Source organism: Phyllopteryx taeniolatus, chromosome 8 (assembly GCF_024500385.1).
Source record: "Phyllopteryx taeniolatus isolate TA_2022b chromosome 8, UOR_Ptae_1.2, whole genome shotgun sequence".
Taxonomy (NCBI): domain Eukaryota; kingdom Metazoa; phylum Chordata; class Actinopteri; order Syngnathiformes; family Syngnathidae; genus Phyllopteryx; species Phyllopteryx taeniolatus.
In genome coordinates this window covers 13,233,407-13,254,728 of record NC_084509.1, presented here as the reverse complement: position 1 = coordinate 13,254,728, position 21,322 = coordinate 13,233,407, and the positions used below count along the sequence as shown (strand labels likewise).

General features: G+C 42.2%; 1 protein-coding gene across 2 annotated transcripts in view; it reads right to left on the bottom strand.

Moving 5' to 3' along the window:
- The window catches only part of npas1 (neuronal PAS domain protein 1), a 70,159-nt gene that overhangs the window by 10,137 nt on the left and 38,700 nt on the right, over window positions 1-21,322 (bottom strand). The window contains exons 4-7 of one of the 2 annotated variants that reach the window (XM_061783014.1): window positions 18,535-18,602; window positions 16,314-16,403; window positions 1,529-1,709; window positions 1,333-1,445 (exon numbers count right to left, since the gene is read on the bottom strand). In XM_061783014.1, coding sequence (XP_061638998.1) covers window positions 1,333-1,445; window positions 1,529-1,709; window positions 16,314-16,403; window positions 18,535-18,602 — 452 coding nt within the window. Of the gene's footprint in view, window positions 1-1,332; window positions 1,449-1,528; window positions 1,710-16,313; window positions 16,404-18,534; window positions 18,603-21,322 lie in introns of both variants that reach the window. The other variant, XM_061783013.1, reaches the window with a different exon arrangement.

The following is a 21,322-nucleotide window of genomic DNA, read 5'->3' as shown; positions in this document are numbered from 1 at the left end:
TTGCGATCGGGCTGAATCGCGGGGGTCCACTGAATGACTTTTTTTCACTCTTACACTCTACATTTGAAAACAGGCATCTGTACTTTCTACTCCTTTGTCAAAATAGGCTCATTACTTTTTTCAACCTCCTTTCAACGGATGACGACACAACGTAAAAAAAGATTTAACTAGAGCGAGGTTAAGTCAACCACGGTTGCGATTTTGACTGACTGAGATCTTGAGGACTTAAGGTGGAAAAGAACAGTGTATATACTTGACAGTAAAAAATATATTTTAACATTTTACTTTTGTACTTAAGTAGATTTCAGAATGCGTACTTTTTTTATTTTTACTTTGGTAAAGGAGTCGTATAAATTCTTAAGTACAGAGTTAATTGTTTTACCGCCTCTGGCAGAGTGAACCCCACCTCTCGCACAAAGGCCACTGGGAACGGCTCCAGCGTCGTGGCTATTGGAAATGGATGGATGGGTTCCACATGCTTCACCAAGAGGCAGGCCAAAGGGAGATTCTCTCACCCAGCTTTTCATCCACGCAGGGATTATTATTATTAAGAATCTTATTACCGTCATTTCTCGAGGATAATATGCTTTTTCCCCCTACAAATCGCATTGAAAATTGAGGGTGCGTATAATACATAGGTACAAGAAAACAGAAAACATTGGGTCACATTGTATAGACGTGTACTGGTAACATCCATCTTGACAGCCAGTGTGTGGACCGCAGCTTTGGGCTGGCGTGGTTGCTTTAGAGTGCTTCTTTGTCGCGGTGTGAAAAAGCACAGCGATGACCCGGTGGGATATATTCCAGCCACTAAAGGCTTTATGCGGATATATTTCTGTTGCTCAAACATATACCTAAGCATAAGAAAGATGCTAGACAAAGTGTTCCGCATTCAGCGGACACACCCACAGCATTCGAAAGCAGACACAATGGCTTGATTTTCAATTTATTTTTTATTTTATTCTTTTACAGTTTTGAAGCCTCATTTATAGTCTTGGCAATTTGTTTAATCATTTAAATTTGGCAGGGTTGTTAACAACACTTTTCTGTGGTGTGTCAATTTTATAAGACATTTAGTTTCACCTTACAGGGACTTAAATATTGCAGTGTTTGGTAAATCAACCAAGATGTCATTTTCTCGATTTCCTGAAAAATAGTGGTTTTGGAGATGCTTGGACTCTGCCCGACAGTGACGACATTTTTACATGAAGACCTCAACTGTGCACTATTATCTTAGAACAGTAATAGCAGAAATTTAGCTTGATTGGATGTATTGGTGTACCTAATGAAGTTTCCAGTGGGGTGTACTGTTTGTCGGAAATAACGACTGACCTTGTATCCGGATGATTTGACGTGCAGACCTCTTTTAGTGAGCGTGGACTTCATGCGAATGAAGAAGCCGCGGTCGGGGGGTTCATCAGCGGGAGAGTGAGGACTGGATGGCGCTGCTGAAGATTACAGAGCGCGAGATTAATCACGGCTGTTCATCTCGTGCGCTCGCAGTCATTACCGACGGCGCGAAACGTACCGCTGGGCTCGGGCGTGCCGGCCAGGGAGGAGGCGGAGGCCGAACTGGAGGGCGCGCTCTCGGGGCCGACTTGGCAGCCGGCCTCGGCCCGCAGGTGGGGCCTGATCCCCAGCCGCTCGGCCATCTCCACGTGGTCGGCCGGGTGGATGTAGTCGAACACGCTGCTGCCCGTGAGCTCCACCTGAGGGCGGACACACGCTCTTGTTCACCAAAAAAAAAAAAATACAAAAAAACACACTGAACACACACCCACTAAGAAAAATCAATATGTGTTATGACAGGAAAATGAAAACCTTGCTGTGGGTTACAATTCACCAAGGAGTGTGGCACTTGTAAGACATCCCCCCCCCCACACACACACACGTTCCTGTCTCAGAGGAGCAAGTGACGACAGTATTACTCAAATAACCCGGCGAGATAAAAATCAATTGTATGTGCTGATTAAAAACAGGTGAACTCTAAGTATCTCCGCAGGTCGCATCACTATTCTTCTTCCTCCTCTCCTGCGTTCCACCCTGCTCCTTCATTTAGTCGCTACCGGCAGTCCATCCTGGCAGGCATAAAGAGCTCCTAGCACCTGGCGTGATCCCATCATCACAATACATCATAGTCAAATCTCCAATCATTTAAAGGCAATAATGGCGCCGCTCTTGCATGGCATCCATAAAAGCAGCACAATCGGAGCAGGTGCGACTTGGCCTGATGCTATGTGGGTAAATGAATGCGTGTGTGTGACATGTACACGCCGTTTCCATTACATTTGTGAAGGTGTGCGTGTTTGTGTGTGTGTGTGTGATTGTGCGTGCCAATAGTATTCCATCTGATAACGCCGTGGCTGCAGCAGCCTCACACCCTTGTCTGTAGGACACAGCCATTTATTACCAGATTAGAGCCATTTACTGCGGGCTTTATGGGAGCTTCAGCAGGCCCTCAAGGACAACCAGGGAGCGAAGCAGGGAAAAGCAGCCACGGCGCTGGGATACAAGCAGTGATGGGAGGAGTGTTGGGAATTTCCCGCATACTGGTGGATGCTCATTTTTTCTCCCAATCCTCTGCTTTAATATCCTCAAAATTGAACTGGCAAGACTAGACTAGAAATTGGATGATATTACCCTGAGATTTGAAAGTTGTGTTACTTATAAAATATCACATGGCTTAACGCCTTCTTATCTTGCCGACTTAGTGGTACCTTGGGTTCCATGCCGAGCCTTACGCTCGCAAAATGCTCGTCTTTTGGTGACTCCGACAGCAAAAAGGAAGTCAGCGGGTTCTTGGGCTCCAATGACCTGGAATGCCGTGGAAATTGAAGCAGCTACCTCTGTCGAAATGTTTCAATCTAGACTTCACTTGTTGAAACCACACCTAGTCTGCAACTCGTCTCTTGCCCTGCCTTACCCCCTGACATCTGGATTTTGGCCTGACTAACTGCCGCTTCCCTTCTCCTCTTCCCCACCCTCCCTGCCACGTTGCGATGAGCAAAGCGACGCTGTTGCATTTGCCATCGACTGTGCGGTCGAGGACCTGAGGAGTCCCCATTTCATCAAATGGACTCTCACGCTGTTTAAACTCACATTGTACAGCATCATGCCCTGTGATTAATGTTGTCCACTCAGTATCCATTGTAGCATGGTCATCCTGAAAGCGGGATCCCTCCATCTGTAATCCATTCTCAAGATTTCTACCTTTTTCCCAAATGGGTTTTCTGAAGTGTTTCCTTGCCAGGATAAGGGATTTAGACCAGGGGATGTCATTGATCTCAGTGAATGTTCGGCCTGTCAAGCCCTTTGAGACTCTTTTGTAAATAAGGGCTATATAGTTCAACTTGACTCCACTAACGGTGGTGGAAATTCACAGTGAGCGTAGGTGGGTTATCCAAAATCCTTGTGTCATTTACCTCCCTCTCTGAGTGACATTTACAGTATAGTGAAACCTAGGTTCATGAATAATTTGGTTTACGAAGAAAAAAAAAAAAAATAATAATAATAATATATATATATATATATATATATATATTATTTATTTATTTTTGACGAAATGTTGCCTCGGTTCACAAACAGTCAGGGCGTCCACACGGAACGCTCACATGTGCGTTTTCTCATACGCTGTGTGTGCTCCGTGTAGCATGTTTCACACACATATGTATCTTTTTGTTTTGTCCTCAAAATTAGCCCTGAGTATGCCTTCCAAGAAATTGAAAAGTGTATTGATATTAACGGGAAAAGTTGATTTGGTTTTCGAATATTTCGGTTCATGAACAAAATGACAAATATTCTACCAGCCAACAGAAAAATGTTTATTGTCTGATGTTATTAGGGGACCTACTATAGAAACTTACTTTTGTACTTTTTCAATTTGCCAGTGGTGGATTAGTTTTAGCCTGGTTTGATGTGGCCACGACATCTGTCAAACGACAGTTTTTGTCTCATCATTGCTTTGCCGATTTCAAGAGAGAAGTATGGTGGCCACAAAGGGTCAGAGAGCATTTTGGCAAAGTGCTCCTTCATAAACTTGAGCTTATCAAAACAAAAATTAATAAAATTGATAGTGAATGGCATGACGAGAAGTTTGTTTATTTTGTTGATGTGATATACAGTATAATTTGTAGGCAGCTCTACTGGTCCTCGGCCAAGGGAAAGCAAATACTGTACTGTACTTGGCACGTCCCCCTGGGGGGTCCTCAAAGACCTTCTGACAGCAATACTAAACACAGAGGTCAGAAGCCACACGTCGAACTGTCACAATACACCAGGGAGACACTGACATTTTAATCATCATATATTAAGTTCTATAAGGGTAGCACAGTGTCGTTGTTGTTATCAGGCCTGCATCTTAGTCGTCAGGTTCTGGGTTTGAATCTCAGCTCAGGCCACATACTGTAATCAGATCCAGCGTAATCCCAATCTGCAAGACGTCCTTGCAGAAATACTTTCAAGATGTTTTAATATTAGCCTTTAAATCACAGAAGAAAAAACCCAAGTGTGTTGCACTATACAATACTTTTTCATCACAATGTCAATAGTAACAGGAGAAGAGAATGATGGTGGGATGAAATTTGAACTAACATGTTAGACTAGTGGAGAAATAAAAGGTCAGTTTTGTTCCTAAAGCGTTAAAGCGAGAATTTAATTGCACACAGACGACTTGCACGCACCTGTGACCGTCACCTATAAATGAAACATAATAATAATAATTATAATAATGACTGGTAACCAAAATAATAGGAACAGCTCTCCGTAAGATGTAGTTCAGTTCTACACCAATGTAAACTACAAAAAAAAATATTTTTAAATGAATAAATTGCCAATCCAAAGTGAGCACATTATCTTTTTAAAGGTGTAAATGTAAATAAATAAGCAAACAAAATAGAAATAGTGTTTGTGAATTGGATGTCACTACATTGAAGTTGACTAATTGCTTCTAACTTTTTTTTTTTTTTGGCATCTTGTCTTCCAATCGGCAAATTTAAAGAGGACTTTCGACTCGTCCGTCTGCTACCGTTGCCCGACGATAACGCTCTGTGAGGTAGCAAAATGACTCGCCATGGAGGTGGCACAACCTTCATACAGCTGCGTGGCTCCAAGAGTACGAAATTAAAGATGGTAGCGGATGAGAATAGCAGTTAGCCTCGCTAGTTCTCCTCGCAATTTTGATTGCTCCTAGTCTTAAAAAAATCATATGAGTGGGAGCACGGTGCTGGTGGCGAGGAATGAGGGCGGCGGTACGAAGTAAATCTCCACCTTTGTCCCTAAATAATATGTCTAATAATGCAGTCAACAAATGCACGCGAACAAGAACTTTATTCATCATTGAAGTTGTTTGATATAACGCACACCGCCATCGTGATCGGTGTGTGCGGCCACATGGATGCTGCAAGTGTGTGGAAATATTTGACCAAGAATTAACCATTGAAATATGTCTTCACATGAAATTGCGCCGTGGCTCCCCCCAAAAATAAATAAATGCTGAGGACCGCTGTTCCACTTTCATCACATTATATACACCCATCCATCCATTTTCTGAGCCGCTTCTCCTCACAAGGGTCGCGGGTGTGCTGGAGCCCATCCCAGCTGTCATCGGGGAGGAGGCGGGGTACACACTGAACTGGTCGCCAGCCAATCGCAGGGCACATACAAACAAACAACCATTCGCACATTCCCAATCTACGGCAATTTAGAGTTGTCAATTAACCTAGCACGTATATTTTTGGGATGTGGGAGGAAACCGGAGTGCCCGGAGAAAACCCACGCAGGCACGGGGAGAACATGCAAACTCCACACAGGCGGGGCCGGGGATTGAACCCCGGTCCTCAGAACTGTGAGGCAGACGCTCTAACCAGTCGTCCACCGTGCCGCCACATTATATTCAACTATGAAAAAAATCTCAAGTCGTTAAACCCCTAGGACCAAATACTGGGGTCAGTGTTAGATGGCGGGGGAGGAGGGGATGCAGATAGCAACTGGTATTGAATATATTTCCGTTACTAAACAATATTTAGAGTGAGCGACGTCACTGCAAAGGCCAATTGCCTTATTATAGTTCATTGATATGGAAACCAATTTAAAAATGAGGGCGAACGCATTATGGATTTCCTTTAAATGCACTCATCCTGTGTTGAGTATAAAAAAGTTGATTTCCACAGGATGAATAATACACAGAATTAATTCCCTTCATTATGCAGCAATAAGAGCGCTGATAAGTTGAATTTTTTGTCTTTTTGATTCAAAACTGACTTGACCAAACACATTTTCATCAAGAGGCTCGAGATGGACACGGTTTGGGGGAGGAATCTGGAATTTACCCACAAGGGGGGTGATTTTTTTATTTTTCAAAGAAGGACAACAATAAATTCACCTCCGCTCCATTGAAAGAAGGACAATCCCGTCACCCCCTGCAAGTATTGAAGACAACATCGAGGGACAAACAGGAACTTATTGGCTTTACCATGACGGGGAAATCTGGGTGGGGGGTGGGGGGGGGGCTTAAGCCCTATGCGAATACTATCACTCCATCACTGGCGGGAGGGAGGGATTGAAGTGAGAGATCAGACGGAGAGGGGGAGATGAGAAGCCATTGAGAGGATGAGTCAGGCTCAGACATAAAAAACAGGTATAGCATGTGGTGCGCACTGGCGGGGTGGGGAAGGGGGGGTATGGGGGTTGGCGGCGACGTGAGGAGAGACCCAGATCATTCAAGAGTGTGTGCGCGCGGCTTGACGGCCTGTTTCGAATGCCATTGTGTGTGTCATTGTTTGTGTGCCCTGCGCAGACACGTACGTGCATGTATGTACTGTGGGGATGAAGAAGAAGAAGGGGGGAGGGGAGGGGGCAGTGAGGAAGGAGAGACATGATATAAATAATAGCAAGGGGACTTTAATATGTATGAGGCATCCGGGCAGTGGTCCACAACACACTCACGGTCCTCATTGACTGATGGGAGAGGAGAGAGAGAAGGAGGGAGGGCAAGGGAGGTGGGGGGCTGCACACTTACCATTCCCAGATCAATTCTCCTCTCCTCCCTCATCCGAGCATCCTTCCTTCCTCCTCTTTTCCCCATTTATTCCCCCCCGCCCCTCATTCCTGTCTTTCCCGCTTCCAATCTCCTTGATTTCATCCATCCCCTCAACCTCCGCTGCTTCCCATCACGCACTCCGCCCGCGTGGCCTTATTGCAGGCCGGGAGACCCCAGTGAGCGGAGCGATGATACGAGTGGGCGTCTGGGGAGCCGGAGGCGGGGGCGCGGGGGGTCGGCCGTGCCCTTGGTCAAGGTGTGTGACCCGGGCTAAGCCGGTTAACCATCTACCCCCCTGTCAGGGGAGGGACCCGAGGGCAGAGGGGTCAGACATCAGGGACGGGGGGCAACATGCCCTCTAAAACAAACCACCAGTTACACACTTGCACTCGTTTGTTTGTCTGTCCTTCCTCTCTCCCCTGTGTGTGTGTGTGTGCCTCGACTTGCCAACAAAGTGCGCGCGTGTGTGCCTTACCTTTCCTTCTCTGTCTTTTTTCCATAAAGCCTCTCATACGTATATCCTCCCTCCTATCATAAAGCCTCCCCTCACTCGCTCATCTTTTCGGGGGGAGCAAACGTGACATTGTATGCTCAAGGTTTGGGGCGTAATCTGCGATCCTACATAATTTCATTAGAATGCTGATGGTTTAGGTCCTGTTTGAGGAGATGTGATGGGTTAGGCCATCTGCTCAGCTGATAAGAACAGCTCTGTTTTATTAGCATCGCCACCAAAGCCCGGCTGTCTTGTTTACCTCGGCAATCCCAGGGCGAATTTTCTTCCTACCGCACATTTAAACTCTGTTTACACACTCGAAGTTGCTCGCTCATCTTCCACCGGTGTCTCTCTGTCCATTTCTCTCGTTTCTCCGCTCATCTTTTTCTTCTAACCACCCCCCCCCCCCCCCCCCCCCATGCATTTTTACTGTGGACATGCGTGTCATATATATGTGGGGGTCAAGCCTGAGCTTCAAGGTCTGCTCCTTTATCCTCTAATCCTTCCTCTCTTTCTGAAGGCACTGTGATTTGATGTTAAATTGCATTTAAAGGGCATAGTTGTGCTGTCCGTGTCTTTGGATGGATTTACACTGCAGGTCCAAGTGCCCAATTCTGATTTAATGCCTACATTTTTTGAACTATGTCTATGTTCACCTAAGTCACTCATTTCCGATCTGACTGTGTTTACATTCACAGAACACATAAACAGAAGCAATTATGAAAATGTTGGACCATTTTTTTTCTTTTATCTTAATGTTATCGATTCGGATTTTTATTAGGACGCTTGAAATTTTGTTTGTGCTGGGGCCTTGAAGGTCATCTTTCTGACGTTTAGTTTTTTCTTTCATTACAAGTATGTGTATATATATATATATATAAAGGGATTATATGTTGAGTTTGATAACAAGATTATTGTATACAGTAAGTTATTTGGATGCACTTATATAAAGGAGTACATGAAAAACCAATGATTGTATTCATATCATAAGTCAAAACTATATCACAAGGGATATGACTAGATAAATTCTTTACTTATATCTACTCCTTATTGAACATGTGGCAAAGGATGAAATGTATCGCTTTCTTTTTCTCTTTCTTTCTTTCTCTCTTTCTGTTTATATCTTCAAATAAAGTAATCACTCAATCAATTAACATGAGACAATCAGCATGTGCAAATGCCCAAACTGCACAAAAAAAAAACCTCTACAAGTGACAACACGGAAGTAAATAATCATACTTAAATAATGCATATGTTAAATGTTGCATAGTTTTTATTTGGCCTGGGCTGACTCTTCCCCAGATTGATTTAAATAAGCATAACCTCTGGATTACTTCACTGATCACCGTTGGCAATTATTTTATTTATTTAATGATGGACATCTATTTATAGACATCATATTTAATGTTCCACGCATTCGCTGTAGTTTATATTTACAGCGGGTGTTTATTTGTGTTGTTTGGGCAGAAGCAGGTGTGTATATGTCACTCATCGTGTATTTTGATGACGTCATGCTTGAATTGAAGGGTTATATTTCTATTTACATTCAGACGAAAGACTTTTTTGATAAAAGTTGGATTGTTTCCAAACTAGACATTTAAGTGCTTTATGTATATTAACTTAAGAATAACCAGCAACAGTGGTGTTTCCACCGTATTGAATAAGCTCTGTGAATTGTGATACTATGGAATGGCTGATGTTTTTTGTGGTTCTTTATGCTTCATTGTTATTGATTTGCATTTGTGTGGATTAAAATAACTGATCAAAGATTTGTAAAAAATACAGTAATTTCCTTTTATTGTAGAAACTGATCCAACGGAAGGTGAGAAGTGATCATGTGACTATACTTTTTGTCCTGCACCAGCCCACTCTTCTAGAGGAGATGTTTAATCTCAATGAGACTTTCCTGGTTAAACCATTTCAAATACAAATTTTTTTTTTTAACAAAATGAAATAAAAATGTGTCTTGGTGGAGGTCTGTAATAGAAAGAAAACGATTTCAAATGCCTCAAATTAAAGCCTTTGCGATATAATCAGGTACAACACTGCAAATATTCTTGCACAGCTAAGCAAAATTGGATCACAACATTATGTGGACATGAGATGATGGACAAATGTGAGCCAATAATCTTTCAGCCCATACACGCCTTGCGATTACTGTACTGAGATTGAGAGAAAATCATTTTCTTTAACATGGCGTCCCGCAGCCCTTCAACCACAGCCAATTTCCACAATTAAAATCTAATTTACATCCATTATTGTCGCGCTCAGCTCATTTCCCCCTTATTTTTCTCTCTCTCTGTAGCGCATTGTCTCCTTCTCGCTTTGAAACATTCCTCTCTTATCACACCTCTCCACCTTCCTCCACCCCGTTCTCTCTCTCTTCCTCTCCCGACTGTCTCTATCTATCATGCCATCCCCCTTGGTGTTTTTCCCCCTCCCTACAATCAATGTGGCTTTTAAGATGCCTATCGATTTGTTCCCCTAGACAGGCCCAGCGTGCCGGGGCGACACTTTGATTGCTGGGCCAGTAATTACTGTTATTATTTATGCATCTGGGCAAAATGGCAGGACTTAACATTCACAGTACAAGGCAATCAACAGAGGTGAGCACCTGGAGAGCGCTCCGGAAAGGAAAGAAGGGCGTGTGCGAGGGGAGGCGTAAAACACACGCGCACACTGCATATACTGTCCAGTGCTTAACAAATTTATGAGACCACGACCTAATGTATGGTTCATGCCACAGTTGCCTTAAATTAGCAGTATTTGCAAATACCAATATCATTTTTTTTATGTTTCTGTAATGCTTAATACACCAGAAAGTCAAGGGTCTTTAACACATAATATTAATGTAAACATAATTGCTGCTATTCAATCATTTTCAAAAGGCAAAAAACTTGACAAAAATGTTCAACACATTTCTATTTCTTCATTAACTCATTCACTGCCAGCCATTTTTGAGCATTTTGACTGATCTTTCAATACCCACAGAATATTTTGTTCAGTGACAATATAAGGATCACACCCACCAAAAGAAAGAGTAGATACTCTGTTTTTCAGCAGAAAAAAAGTTGGTTACTTGTTTTTCCGTTCTTTAGTAATCAGTAGTAGAATAAGTTGATTTCACTCCCCCCTCCCAAAAAAAGGAACAGAAAAAAAACAGAAAACGAGCTTTTTGTGAAAAGAAACGCATCAAGCAGAACAGTCACTTTGACACTTTGATTGCTTGGCACCTCAAACAAAAAAACAAAAATAAGAAAGGGCTTCTGGTAGCGAAATAATGTATTTTACAGCATGGCTCGAGTTAAACGTCAGCGCTTTTTTACATGGTATGTCTCTTTCACCCCATAAACTGCCATCTTTTCTCACAATCACAACACAAACTTTGTTCTACCTACCGCGACACACCGTGCGCTGTTTATACCATACATACAGTATACATCCAGCGGGGACAGGGACCAGGCCAGACCGCAAATAGTGAAAATCCGCATATAAATTACAACTGCAAAAAAACAAAACAAAAACTATATATATATATATATATATATATATATATATATATATATATATAGCAGCTCACCAGATGTTGGGAACAACCAGACTAATCCATACATACAAAGAAAGGAGAACAAATAAGATCAGAAATTAAGTTGTGTGTAAGAATGCGAACTGACACAGGGAAAACGTATTGAACAAGCCAACTGGTATTTAATTAGTACTTTGTTCAAAAGCCTTTGTTTGCAATGACAGGTTCCTGTATGAAGAAACTAGGCGCATGCATTGCTCTGGTGTGATTTTGGCCCATTCCTCCACACAAGCAGTCTTCAAATCTTGAAGGTTCCGTGGGCTTCTATTATGGGCCTTGAATTTCAGTTCTTTCCAGAGATTTTCGATTGGATGCAAGTCAGGTGATTGGCTGGGCCATTCTAGCAGCTTTATTTATTTTCTTTGAAACCAATTGAGAGTTTCCTTGGCAGTATGTTTTGGATCATTATCCTGCTGAAATGTCCACCCTCGTTTCATTTTCATCATCCTCGTAGATGTCAGGAGATTTATATCAAGAATGTCTCAGTACATTTTCCCATTCATACTTCCTTCAATAATGTGAAGTTTACCAATACCATTAGCTGAAAAGCAGCCCCACACCATCATGTGCCCACCTCTGAACTTCACTGTTGGCGTGGTGTTTTTAGGGTAATGTGCAGTGCCATTTCTTCTCCAAACATGGTGTGCATTATTGCATCCAAACAGCTCAATTTTGCTCTCATCAGACCAGACTATATTCTCCCAGTATTTAACTGGCTTGTTCAAATGTTGTTCAGCAAACTTTAAACGAGCTTTGACATGCTTTTTTTTCCATCAGTGGGGTCTTGCATGGTGAGCGTGCATACAGGCCATGGCGGCGGAGTGCATTACTCACTGTTTTCCTTGTGACAACAGTAACTGCTAATTCCAGGTCTTTTTGAAGCCCTCCACGGGTGGTCTTTGGCTCTTGTAAAACTAAAATTCTTTGCACTCCTCTGACAGAAAATCTTGCCAGGATCACCTGATCGAGGCAAATTTATGGTGGTATGATTGGCTTTCCACTCATGTATTATGGCCCCAACCGTGCTCACTGGAACATACAGAAGCTTAGATATGCGCCTGTAACCAATGCCATCGTTATGTTTTGCAACAATTAGTTTACGATGGTCTTGAGACAGTTCGTTGCGCTTACCCATCATGAGATGTGTCTTGACTTACACCTTGGCAATGAGACCTTTTTGTAGGCCATCAATTAGGACTGAACCAGCTGATATTCATTTGCACTGACAAGGGGCTGGATTTCTGTTTGATTATTGATAGATTTTAGGTATTGTTTTGGCTTTCCATGCCTTTTTGCACCTCCCTTTCTTCATGTGTTCAATACTTTTTCTCTCTGTCATTTCATATTATTACACACAACTTAATTTCTGATCTTATTTGTTCTCCTTTCTTTGTATGTGTGGATTACTTGGGTTGTTCCCGACATCGGGTGAAATTTTCAGGTCAATAGCACCTTTGGAAGTATATTTAGAGAGAAAAATGGTGACGCGTTAAATACTTTTTTAAGCCGCTATACACACACACACACACACATTTTCTTTTTCTCCCCCACCCCCCAAAAAAAAAAGAAAATTGGGGAAACAAAAAAAGCTGAACATTTTTTGGGGGAAAAAAACCTGTGAATAGGTGATTCTGCGGGTCCTGAACCACAAGTATGGAGGGGTCTACTGTACTCTGTTTGAGTGTCAGGTGCCTAAACTTCCAATGTTTTGGCATTTCTCTCCCTCATAATCGACGTGACAAGCTGATATTCACTCCCTAATCTTTATCTTCAACTCAAAAGCTGTGCTGATCTCAAATCCAAAGCTGCCATCTATAGGGATCTGTTCGGCATCGCAGTGGTTTACGTACCTGAAATTCACAGATAAGCTGGCCGACAACCTCTTCCACGCCTACCCATTGAAAAACGTACGGAACATTTAAATACATCGGTGGCAGTAAACGATTGGATTCCAGTTGACAAATTTAAACATCGACAGCAGTGAATGAGTTAAGATGCCAAGTTAGAGTTAATTACTACATTCCTGAACAGAAAATAATTGCTTAACGAGTTACTGGTTACTAGTAGTTATGTTTAATTAACAAATTTGAAATTCCGCATTCCTGTTCAAAACGGTCATATGTTGAGCGCTGACAATAAAAAAGTGTCCGCATTAAAGCACTTTATGATAGATGGTGAGTTTTTTAAAGCAGTATACACATACATGTACATTCATACCTATATAAATACACTTACTATTGGAACGGCAAGGTCAATTCCTTTGTTTTTGTTGAATACTGATGACATTTGGGTTCAGATCAAAAGATGACTGTAGATGTGTTAAATCAATGCTCTATTGTGTTACGGTCCGGTGATTGACTTGAACAGTCCAAGACCTTCCACTTTTTTCCTCCTGATGAAGTCATTTATTGTGTTGGTAGTGTGTTTTGGTCATCTTGTAAAATGATGAAGTTTCTCCTGATTAACCTTTCCTAGAAATTGCCAGACAAAATGTTTTTGTAGACTTCAGAATTTATTCTGCCACCACCATCATCATGCGTTACATCATGAATAAAGACCAGTGAGCCCGTTCTAGAAGCAGCCATGCAAGTCCAAACCCTTACCTTCACCATGCTTCACAGATGAGCTTGTGTGTTTTGGATCAGAAGCAGATCCTTTCTTTCTCCATACTTTGTCACTGACTTGTCTTTAGGTGTTTCTTCACAGCTCCCACAATGTTTCTGTCATCAACTGCTGTTGATACCCTTGGCCGACTAGTTCGATGTCTGTTGCTCAGTACACCATGAGTTTCTTACTTTTTCAGGACATTCCAAATTGTTATATTGGCTATGCCCTATGTTTGTGCAATAGCTCTGATCGATTTTCCTTCTTCTCTCAGCTTAAAAATGGTTTGCTTTTCTATCGTAGACAGCTCTCTGGTCTTCATGTTTGCTTAACAGTAAATGCAGTTTTCACACGTGAAACCCAAAGTAAAAAAACCAAGCACTATCTAATGTTTAAGCAATCAATCTAAAAGGCAACGCCTAAGCAACTAGAAACACCCATCAGTCACTTTTACTCACTTGAAAAGTAGGTGGGTTCAAACAATGCAGTGTGTATGGAAAGTATTCAGACCCCCTTAAATATTTTACTCTTTGTTATATTGCAGCCATTTGCTAAAATAATTGAAGTTCATTTTTTTCCTGTACACACAGCACCCCATATTGACAGGAAAAAAAACTTTTTGCAGATTTATAAAAAAAAAAAAAACTGAAATATCACACAGCCATAAGTACTCAGACCCTTTGCTCAGTATTTAGTAGAAGCACCCTTTTGACTGTATTGGACAGGTGATGAGCAGTGCCTGGTTTTCTCCACACATATCGCTTAGAATTAAGGCCAAAAGGTTCTATCTTGGTCTCATCAGACCAGAGAATCTTATTTCTCACCATCTTGGAGTCCTTCAGGTGTTTTTTTTTTTTAGCAAACTCCATGCGGGCTTTCATGCGTCTTGCAATGAGGAGAGGCTTCCGTCGGGCCACTCTGCCATAAAGCCCTGACTGGTGGAGGGCTGCAGTGATGGTTGACTTTCTAGAACTTTCTCCCATCTCCCTACTGCATCTCTGGAGCTCAGCCACAGTGATCTTTGGGTTCTTCTTTACCTTTCTCACCAAGGCTCTTCTCCCCTAGTTGCTCAGTTTGGCTGGACAGCCAGCTCTAGGAATGGTTCTGGTCGTCCCAAACGTCTTCCATTGAAGGATTATGGAGGCCACTGTGCTCTTAGGAGCCTTAAGTGCAGCAGAATGTTTTTTGTAACCTTGGCCAGATCTGTGCCTTGCCACAATTCAAATGGCTGCAATATAATATAAGTGAAAAATGTAAGTGGGTCTGAATACTTTCCGTACCCACTTAGGTGCTCTGTCCTGAGTTGTTTAACACATCTAGATATAAATACCATGAAATAAAAGCTGCAATTCTGAACTTTTGTCTCATGTTCATCTTTTGATCTGACACCCAAATGTTTTCAATGTCTAACAAAAACAAAGGAACTTGCTGTTCCAATACTTTTGGAGGGGAATGTTTGTGTGTGCGTGTGTGTATATCCATCCATCCATCCATCCATTTTCTGTACCACTTATCCTCACGCGGGTCGCGGGTGTGCTGGAGGCTATCCCCGCTGACTGTGGGTGAGAGGCAGGGTACACCCTGAACTGGTTGCCTGCCAATCGCAGGGCACATATAAACAAACAACCATTCGCCCTCACATTCACACCTACGGGCAATTTAGAGTCTTCAATTAACCTACCATGCATGTTTTTGGGATGTGGGAGGAAACCGGAATGCCCGGAGAAAACCCACGCAGGCACAGGGAGAACATGCATACTCCACACAGGCGGGCCGGGATTTGAACCCCGTTCCCGAGAACTGTGAGGCAGATGTGCTAACCAGTCCTGCACTGTGCCGGCTAGTTGTAACTTAATTTAAATAATTAAAACAGGTTCTGCACCATGATTTCATGCTTTTTAATTCAATGGACACGCTTTGCACGCTTTGGTGTGTTTTTATGTTGAAAAGCATTGATGCTAATCTTTTTTTCTTAGAGTAGAAATATGTTTGTGACAATATATGCCAGTGAGTACGATTATATGCTGTCTGTATGTGTCATACACCGTATGTGTTTAAATATTTGTTGTTTAAAGGTTTAAAACTAGCACGATTTCAATGCTTGCTCCGTTAGCACAACTGAGGAGTTTCGCATTGTGGGTTACCATTTAGCTAGCAGACGTTCACAAGAAAGTTATGTGGTTTTGGTTAACTACACGAGTCTCTATTTTGTTTCATCTTCAATTGGCAGTGGCAATGGGCCTGATGCGGAATGTCACATGACCAAACCCGAAAACAGGTTGACGGACTTCCTGTGTGCGCAACGATTAACTATGGACTGAGGACATGACGGTTTGAACATGAACTTGCTGCAAAATTCTGGTGTCTTTGGACAAGCTAAAATGCAGGCATATCATTGACTTAGACCACAGGTGACCTATTAATGTTAATTATGTTTAACCTATTTTTGCACCTGAGTGGCACTTGTCGACGGCTTATTTCAATGTCTCTGATTTCCTATGGAAAAAAAATGAGGTTTCACATGAATGAATGATACATGAAGTTCAAAGAATGAGTGATTGTTTGTATGTGTGTACCTGTTGAGTTTGCCTTACCTGCGAGAGTCCCAGGTAGATAGAAACTGTCTCGGAGATGTAAAGAAAGCGTCCCTCCTGGCTGACCACGAACACAAAGCCGTCCAAAGACTGTGGACACACACACGCACACACACACACACAAACACACACACGCACACAGGCAAATAAGACATTCAAATTAGAGCAATTAGTGTGTATCGAACAAATTACAATGGGCGTACAAACAACCCGTAACCCTGCAGCCCTTTTTTTAATTCAAAAGTACACACACACAGACACACACACACACACGCACAGACACACTCATATGCGCACGTAAACAAACACGGTACTTAAATATATTCAGTATATGCAATGGCGCAGTCATGCTTCTCAAAAAACTTACATATTCCCAACAAGTAAAAAAAAAACATGCACATTTACACACTCATGCACGCACACACACACTGAAAGATAAGGACATAGAGAAGACTCCGAGCAGTATAGTGCAGAGACTAGAGCAGCTTCAATCAGATGTAATGAACTCACAACCAAAGCAGTACACTGTATTCACACACGCGCACGCACACACACACGCACGCACACGCGAACAGGCATATACATATGCATACAGCAACAGACACAGATAAAACCAGAGTCATTACAGTCTGCAGTGAGTCTAATGAGAAGTGAAAGGTATACAACCAGCCCATTAGAGAGGACTGCTTCACAGAAAAATATTAATCGTCACAACAAGCTTACACACACACACACACACACACACACACACAGAGCAGGGGCACTTCGTTGTAAAGAATGATTGCTATTTTGGCGGGCCCGGTGCTTAAAGTGGCAGCGGTAATTTATGCAAGTGACACATCCAGTATGCAAATGTGTGGCCGTGTGGGGTGCGGGGAGTCGTGTGTCGTGGCGAGGAGAAAACCAGCCGCCTGAATGTCGGAGAACTAAAGTGCAATTATCAGGCTATTACGGCCGGAGGACGGCTTGGGAGGAAAGAATCATACAGTTTTTTTTCCTCTTCCGCAGCGTTAATTTGATTCCTATCAACGCCGCTCCCTAAGTCTCCCATCCCTCTTTAAAATGCCAAAGAAGAGCGGACGTGTGCTTCTTTTTTTTTTCCGCATACCGTCTCACTTCTAAATTCCCAACCTCTCTCCACCTGCTCCTATACCTACCTTCTTCCATTCCTCCCTTAATCCTTGTACTTCCCCCTTATCCCTCTCTGCTCAGCTCGCTCTTCCGACTGGCGTCTTTCCCTCAGCGTCCTCGTAATCTGCGGTGTTACATTCTTCTGAGTGTCTACATGCTGCACCACACTCCCCCCTGCAACCCTCTTGCTCCACACTCCCCAGCCTACAATTCACCTGTGTAAAAATTACACAGGTCAGCTAAAGACGCTGTCTGAGCATCTGAAGTTCATGGCTTAGTGTGACCGTTACTGTCTTGCAAAGCTTGGTGCCAAGGTGTGTTGTTTGGCTATAGCAGGGGCTAGCAGAATACGGCCCCCTCTATTCTTTAATCTGACCGACCGAGCATTTACATTAACTCGAGTTCTAGCAGTATCGCAAAGATATGGCCCATTCTATTCACGAGTGATGCAGAGACCACCGTTCATACGCTGTACAATTGTTTCATCTCGCCTCGACTACTGTAATGTGTTGTTTTCTGGTCTTTCCAGAGAATTAAAAGTTACGACGTATTGAAGTGAGACTTTCGACCAATCTGATTGGCTCTATCGGATCAGCCGATATTTTGAATTGTATGCAAATTTTGTGATCGGTTGTGATGTCTTCATTTGCAGATCTGATCAATGACGTCCTCGATCGGATGAGCGAACTACGACATTCCAGCCGACACAATCTTGTTTAATCCGGGGACGTTCTGCACCGCTGTCTGTGTTTCAATCCGAAAGCTAGTTATGTCCTTTATGCTCATGCGCAGTAGTGGTAATCCGCGTCAGTCGTGATGTAATCGGTAAACCTGTGGCTAACAGCATCATGGCTAACTGGTGTTACCAACGGAGCCCACAAAATCAATACAATACGATGCAAAACCTCTGAGACAGAACTTGCCTTTCACGGCAGCACAACGGCGATAACGACCATCTAACAAAGAAGCACACGGTGGCCGATTTCAAATGATTGCCCACCCCTCAGCTACAGGAAGGAAAACATCATTTATCCATCCTCTGTAGTTGCAAAGAGGGCAGTAAGGAAGATGTGAGTGTTGTGGCAGTTACCTGCAGGAGATGCGCCCCCAGATGCTGTTCGAAGATGTCAGTGGCCAGCGAATGTGAGGACCGTCTCACTGCAAATAGACAGGAACACACATGAAGAAGACATGAAGGCAAACTAAAATCAAAGCAGAAAAGACTCCGGAATCCTGCTCAGTAACACCCCAGAGATCATACCGCATTGTCTACCAAGAGACTTTTTCAATGAGACAGGATTCTCTATTAATTAATGATATGAAATTAATAGAAAATTAAATCTGCTGACATGGTTGAATGGACCCTCACACACCCATATAATATTGGGAGGTATGTCAAACAAAGGACACGATGCGAGTATATAGAGGATCGGTTTACAATGAAATAGGTCGTAGTTGATCGCTAACGTACATTAACGCAGACACAGTAGAATAATTAGAATTGAAAAACACTCCAAGGCCATAAATTTAAAAACAACGGAATGAAAAAAAAAAAAGGTATTTATGGTGTTACGTACGCATGCCTTCTTGTACTGCATGACCACACGCATTCTTACGTCACTGCACATAGGCTACTAGTTCCTTGCCCACAGTTCACAACCTCAAATTGCCGTATGTTGGGAGCATCGTAAGCCAAAGACACCCTGTATGTAAAGTTTGAAGACGTGAGTAATTGCATCGACAGATACATAAAGTACATACATATGAATCTTTCCAGGGCGGAATCATCATTAAACACACAGTTGATCAAGATCTGACTTTGTGAAGTTGTTAAAGTTTCATATTTAATGGCAAGTTGTCCACATTTGATACCAGGCTCCGCCCACATGCAATATTAAAAACGTTTTTTCGCAATACAGTGGTGCCTGGAAATATGATTTTAATTTGTTCAGTGACCACAATCCTACCTCAAAATACTCACATGACAGATCATCTTTCCCCATTGAAATGAAGAGAAATGCAATTAATCTGTTCCAGCCCCTCAAAGCACCCCAAATTCTTTTTTTGAACACATTTTCCATAAAGGTTGCACTCAACATAATTGTATTGTATGAAAAAACACAGTAATAACATTTGCTCTCCACGTAACCTGCAAACATGGAAAATATGAACAAATCACGACTGTACCTAATGAATTGTCCTTACTTGTTCTTCCTTTATTATTGACATTCCACTGCAAGTAAACCAATGTGAATTGATGGTAGCTGGATGTCGTGAAGTGTGCTGTCGTGATCTAGTCGTGGGGGTCTGAAGCACACTTGTGTCTTAAATTTTGCTCATATTTCAGGACGAAAAAATTGACAGCTCGTATCTTGAAGAAAATCAAGTCAGGGCACTCGTATCTCAAGGCACCACTGCAGAGTCTCCCCCATCTGTCTAATAGACGTGGTTTAGATTTAGTAGTAATCGGACAGAATATTTAGGATGAGACTTTTTTTGAGGACCCTGGAAATGATTTAATTACCCTAAATTGGTTGCTGTTTAAATGAATATGGCAGATTTCCTGTGTGTTTTTGGGCATGCGTTTTTGAGACTTTTTCTGTCTAGACCAGTGATTTCCAACCACAGTGTCCAACTTCACTTAATTGGTACAAACATTATTAATTTACAACAAATAATGTATCTTTGTTCCTCTATCTATGCCAGCAACATATAGTGAGAGGTAGAACAATGATCTTCCACTAGATGGCAGAAGGTACTTTTAACCTCTGTAGCCATCTATTGCCATTTATACAATAGAATAATGGCCTTTGAGCAGAACATGAGCAGATTTCATACTGAGTAAGTCAATTTGCGAGTTCATTGAGATGAGATCATCGTTATTTCAATATACTGTACATAGTTTTAGTCGTATTTTAGTTTGGTGGTGTGCCATGAGATTTTTCTAATGTAAAATATGTCCCCTGGCTCAATAAGGGTTGGGAAACTGGTGTAACATGTAAACCAAATGTTATGCTCCTATACAAATTATATATTATATTACTCTTATGATATCATATTGTTACCAGCGTGCCAGTACCCAGATTTTCCTTTTCACTGGTTTGGGTGGAATAAACGAGGAGGTGAGCACCTGTCAACTATTGGTAATCAGCTCCCAGTCTAAAACTCTGCCCTAAACCAGGAAGACGCCAGATTGTTCGCTTTGCTTCCTTTGTCCTCGCCAATTTCTGTGCTGCATTCTGTATCGCTCCTTTAATGGATGTTGCTCACTCTAAGTTCTGGGAATTTTGTGGTGTTCCTCCTTGCTCCATTCCTTCCTATTTAGTTGTTATTAGTTTGTACTTTGCTGCAAACAATTTTTACTACTTTATGTTTATTAGTCTTTTTGTTTGTTCTTTGTATATTATTACTCTTACCTATTCATCACTGTACCGTCACTTTCACCCGCCATAGTACTTTTACTTGTATTTTGCTGGTTTAAAGACTGAGTTGCTCCTTCAATGCTCTGTGAATGCTTTGGGGTACAATCATTCTCAAATTGTAAAAGGGAAACTGGTTTTAATTAAAACAAAACAAAACAAAACAAAAAACACATTGCACAGTGCAGTATCGAAACAATTTTGGTGGTCATACCACGGACAACTACTAAATTGTTTTTTTATTTTCACTTTGATAAACACCTTGCAGGACATGCGTTTTAAACAAGTATGTTGTTTAAAACGCATCTATTTCTACTTCATTACTCAAATATTATATTTGCCCGAGTCACTTTTGAACACGTTGAACGACTGGTTAGAGCGTCTGCCTCACAGTTCTGAAGTTCAATCCCCCGGCCCCGCCTGTGTGGAGTTTGCATGTTCTCCCCGTGCCTGCGTGGG